General features: G+C 44.2%; 1 protein-coding gene across 3 annotated transcripts in view; it reads right to left on the reverse strand.

The window, feature by feature from the left end:
* Positions 1 to 5,402, reverse strand: part of LOC102196435 (guanine nucleotide-binding protein G(o) subunit alpha) — a 96,164-nt gene that overhangs the window by 27,201 nt on the left and 63,561 nt on the right. For all 3 annotated transcript variants that reach the window (XM_005754066.2, XM_005754064.2, XM_005754065.2), the window contains exon 4: positions 1,259 to 1,419. In XM_005754066.2, coding sequence (XP_005754123.1) covers positions 1,259 to 1,419 — 161 coding nt within the window. The remainder of the gene's footprint in view (positions 1 to 1,258; positions 1,420 to 5,402) is intronic.

The raw sequence follows: 5,402 nt of genomic DNA on the forward strand, positions 1-5,402 counted from the left end.
ACACACACACACACACACACACACACACACACACACACACACAGTGGACGTTACTTAAGTTACTGATTACATGTAAATGCTGATAGGAGTATGTTTGTAATCCTTCAAAGGATCCTTCACTTTGCCTCCTCCATTTCTCTCGCTCTCTCGCCGTGCCTTGTGTCCTTCACGTGACCTTTTATTACCTTTTCTCTCGCAGCCTGTATCTTTAAATGATAACATCCATGTAACTTTCACTGAGTCCTCTGCCACGATCTTTTTTTTTTATGTCGTGCTGTAATTTTACTGGATGTAAGAAACACAATTAAACGACAAACATGGCACTTGAGGGAAATGACTGCTTCTTCTTCCTCTCTACCCCACCCACTCGCTCTCTCTCTCTTCCTACCTACACATGCACTCAGCATAAGAGAGACCCAGTAATGGCGATTGACTGTAATAGGCGGGGTATGATTGCATGAATAAACAGTAGTGTGTATGTGTTTAAGTTCACGTGTTGTGTTTAAAGCGGTGTAGCAGCTACTAATGACTCATGTATTCATCTGGTCTCAGTAAATCAGGGATCTGCTGACGCAAACACAAAGACAAATATATTTGCTGTGATGATTTGGTGCATCTGTGGGTATCACTACAAACACTTTGTGTCTACAGCCACCAAAGGGATGGGAATCATGCTTAAACTCAGGGTTCCCCCTACTGAGCCGACAGTCTTATCAAACGGGATTTCTAGTTTTTTCCTCGAAATTCACAAAATGCTAAAGTTTACTGTCTGTTGCTTAAAGTTTGAAGCGATTTGCTTTAGTCCAAAGTTACGCAGCAACTTGTGTTCAGCGGTCAACTGCAGGCAGCACGCTTCTCAGGTTGTTAACCATGCAAGCTAGCTATAAGCTATTAGCATTAGCCGGAAACGTCCCAGGTGCTGAGGTTTTGCAGACAGTTGACGGCAACATTAACTTGTCGGCCGTGTTGGATGTGTTTGTAATCCTTCAAAGATGTCTGTAATTAAATAAAGATGTCAATGTAAGATGAAGCAAACAAGGTCCAAGTCGCACTGACCTACAGACCACACAGTTCCCCAACCAGTTGGCAAAACCTCCCTGTGATTGCTTTGGCTGCTAGCACACTGCTAACTTTTTCATTAAGCTAACTTTTGGATCAGATTTAGGTTTTTATTTTTGTTATAATGGATTCAGTACTGATATTGATAATGTTTACAGCCTCACAACAAAAACACGCAGAAATAACCACATGGACGTACTACTGCGCTGAATCGTTGAGCTGGTACTCTCGTGCGCGACTGAAGCACTCCTGGATGCCCGAGTCAGACCACAGACGCATCATGGCGGAGAGCAGCTCAGCAGAGTAAGGCTCCGTGTCCTCCATACGACTGACCACATCGCACACCATCTTAGCATCCGCCTGAAAGAAAACACAGCAGGGAGGCAGCTCCAGGTTAGCGCTGTCAGTGGAGTGAAGAGGCTGTGGCATTACAAGAGCATCATACTGATTATGAGACGCTGGAGTACAACAGTGTAGCACTGTGTAAACAATGTAATCAAACCATCTTTGTGAGAAATATTTAGAATGTAAAAGTTTCAGACGTAGCACGAAATGTGTACACGTGTAACACGTGTGTCCTTGCAAAGAAAAGCGTCTGGACTTCGTTAAGTTACTTGAAGACGTTTCACCTCTCATCCGAGAAGCTTCTTCAGTTCTAAGGTCAAATGCTGGAGAGTCCCAGATTTAAACCTAGTGGGAGTTTCCCCCCACAGAGGGACAAAAGGACCCCTGATGATCCTCTAATCGCCTGAGCCAAGGTGTGAAACTGGGTGTGGGTCCCAATCAGACAGGGTTTCAGGTGAGCTCATTGTGAAACCTGGCCCCACCCTGTCATGTGATTTCCTGAGATCAGATGGCCCAGGATGTGAGTGAGCGTTAAGGCGTCTGGGGAGGGAACTCAAAACTGGATTATAGATGGCAGAGAGTTGGTGTCGTAAACCAACCGATCTACATCGGAGAGACCAAACAGCCACTTCACAAGCGGAACACAGAAGAGCCACCTCCACAGGACAAGACTCAGCAGTCCATCTGCATCTAAAGGTCAAAGGTCACTCTTTCAAGGATGCCAATGTTCACATTTTGGACAGAGAGGACAGATGGTTTGAAAGAGGAGTGAAAGAAGCCATCTATGTCCACTGTGAGCGACCATCTTTGAACAGAGGCGGGGCTTATGACACCAACTCTCTGCCATCTATAATCCAGTTTTGAGATCCCTCCCCAGACGCCTTAACGCCCACTCACATCCTGGGCCATCTGACCTCAGGAATTCGCATGATAAGGTGGGGCCAGGTTTCACAATAAACACACCTGAAACTCTGGCTGATTGGGACCCACACCCAGTTTCACACCTTGGCTCAGGCGATTAGAGGATCATCAGGGGTCCTTTTGTCCCTCTGTGGGGGGAAACTCCCACTAGGTTTATATCTGGGACTCTCCACCATTTGACCCTTAGAACTGAAGAAGCTTCTCGGATGAGAGGTGAAACGTCTTCAAGCAACTCAAAGAAGTCCAGACGCTTTTCTTTGCAAGCTCCTTAGATTAATTAGAGGGCAAGCAGAAATAAAAAAATGTCAAGAATATGACAAGAAGGAAGACAAAACAGAGTGACAGCCATTTCTTCTCTTGGTGCAATGTTTCCACAGGAAGTGATGTAAAAACCAGATTAGCACAAAGCTGCAACAACATATAGACAGTCGACTTCAAACATTTGGACTTTATTGGCTAATAACAGCAAACACGAACAAAAAAGACCTCTTTCAACATTTTAGAGCAGCTGGGAAGGACAGAGCTTTTTTAGCCTGTTTGTTTTTAGCTGCAGAGGCCCAAAGAGGCGGTTGTTGTCGTGCAGCTGTGATCTGCTTCCTTCAGGGGCAGAGCCAGCTGATCTGCACTGGCTGCCTCCTGGACAAAGGCGGCAGCTACATCAGCTCCTGGTAACTGATACAGCTGAAGAGGAGTCGCTGTTTGGGGCATGTGATTACAAATGTCAGCGCCGCGCTCCTAGCTTTGGGTTATACCCAAACTTTATTTCAGCTTGCCAATAAGCTCAGAGTAAAGCAGCTCGGAGATCCACAGCGTTTGATCCCAGCCCCCTCCCGGCCTTCGCTCTTTCATTATTGATTTCTTTTTTCTGCACTTACATGATCGTTGTGCCAGGACGCCCAAGCCCTGACCTTTGGACTCCTTTATCAGCAAAAGAAGCCAGTGTGCACCGTGTAATCGTAACAGAGTGACTGCTGTAATGAATGTCTTTTTGTCTTCAACACGCGCACACACACATTGCTGTCCTAAACAATAACCTGATTGGGTGATAAATTCATATTTGCTGAATGATGATGAAGGTTAAAGGTGAAATGCAAGTGAATGAAATTGAAATATTTGATGGGCGTCGACTTTGTTCAGATAAACTGAGCTTTGATCTGTTACCGTCACGTTTCATTTGCTGCACTTGTTACATTTTGCAGACCATTTGGTATTTTGCACATGTTGAAATCCTCCCTCGCCTGCTGCCAAAGTCCATACCTACAGCACGACGTCATCGTTTCTAGAAAGCTCTAAACAGGCTCATTGTTCTTGAGCTGGTGATGCAACAGTAAAAGTGGCAACATATTCATCAAAAAACAAAGCTGAGTTAAAAAATCGCCGTGGCTCGGTGATCTCTGCCCAGCGAGCTTTAGATACGAACGTATATTCTGTGATATCTACGAGTCACTGTCCCCACAGTGAGGAAAATCAAACATTCAACAATGAAAAATAAAATATGAGTGCAGCTGAGTATCCGAGTTATCACTTCATCTACAAGCATCGTTCGATCGCTGGAACATTACGTCATCAGTTTTTAAAGCTGTTCTTCTCTAGACTCAGACAGATGTGACTAACAGATCACAACAGCTGGAAACATGAGCTACTTGAAGTTCAAACTCCCTACAAACACACGATCATCTGAGTGCAGACATGAATCAAACTCATGGATATTACACTGACGGTCACACAGGTCTATAGTGCAGCCTGAAAACAGACGCACTTCATTTACTGGATGAGTTCAAGTTCGTCCCTTCAGAGTGAAGTTAACACTTTCCAAATTAAACAGATACAGACAAAGGAAGGGACATTTCCTCCTCCTTAATACTTTACCTACATTCTTCTGATGTCTTACACTCTCTTCGTTTTCTGTCAGTAATCTCTCACTGACTCTTTAAAAATAAAGAAATCTTAAGATCACACTGACCTGGATGTACACTTTTAGATCTACAATGTCTTTAACCATTAATATAAGGTTCATTTGGACTTTTATGAGAGCTGTCCATCAAACCGCCGTGCTGACTCAACGTGAGACGACCTCGGCCCACAGCGGCTGAATTTGAAAGGTGTGGTGTAGTTGTGGTCAGAGAGCCTAGCAGCTGAGGCAGACTGTGTAATGATGGAACTGCTGGGTTTTCACCGTTTAGTCAGAAAGTAAACCAGGAGATGTGTTTTACTACTATTTTAACAGCCTCACAAAACAACCGAGTGAATGTGCTGACCAGTTACTTACAGACGGGTAGTTACATGTTGGGTCCAACTACAACTTTGTAAATCAGATTTACCAGGCTGCAAAAATCACTCATTGAACTGTGTGAACGCTCTGGCAGCTGTTTGTGTACAGTAGGTAATAGCGACGCATCCTCACTTCAGTTTCTTCACTCCTTTATTGTTGCTCCATCACTCTGTGGCAGCTCTTCTCTCCTTAAAGCTTTTCTTTAATAAACTTCTTCCCACCTTCACGACATGGACACGACCTGCTCTAGTCTCTGCACCGTGTTATTTCTGTCACCACAGAGCGTACACATGACAAGCGTGTTTCTACTCTACAGCTTATTTGCAGCGATGCTTTGCTTCTACTTTATGCTCTTAGCCAGAACCCACCAGGCAGGGATGTAAAATAAACTTCCTGCGTCTGTTAGCTTCAGTATTTTTACATAAACATGAGCTTAAAATGCTCAGCAGTTCAGTTCATAATGTTAGAGTTTTGCCTGACGCTCACTCTGTGTTTCAGTCTTGTAGCTGTCATCAAAGCTCAGACGCTCTGCATCAAAGTAGGCAGTGACCATAGTGGTGGGGTGGGCGGAGACCAAACACATCTAATAATCATTGATTTGATTTGAATTTTCTCAGGTATCCAGAAAATTCAGATGAACTGTTCGACATGTTAGCCGTGTTACATACATATTTATCTTTCAGCTTCTTCCAGGCAGCAAACATGGATTCCTCGTATTACTACGGTGAGCTGTAGAAAACCAGCTTAGTCATAACACGCACTCGAGGAATGAGTCATACTTCTACAGCGTCCTTTGTTCAAACAG

The sequence above is a fragment of the Pundamilia nyererei genome, unplaced genomic scaffold (assembly GCF_000239375.1).
Source record: "Pundamilia nyererei isolate P.nyererei 1_Seehausen unplaced genomic scaffold, PunNye1.0 scaffold00503, whole genome shotgun sequence".
In the NCBI taxonomy this organism is placed as follows: domain Eukaryota; kingdom Metazoa; phylum Chordata; class Actinopteri; order Cichliformes; family Cichlidae; genus Pundamilia; species Pundamilia nyererei.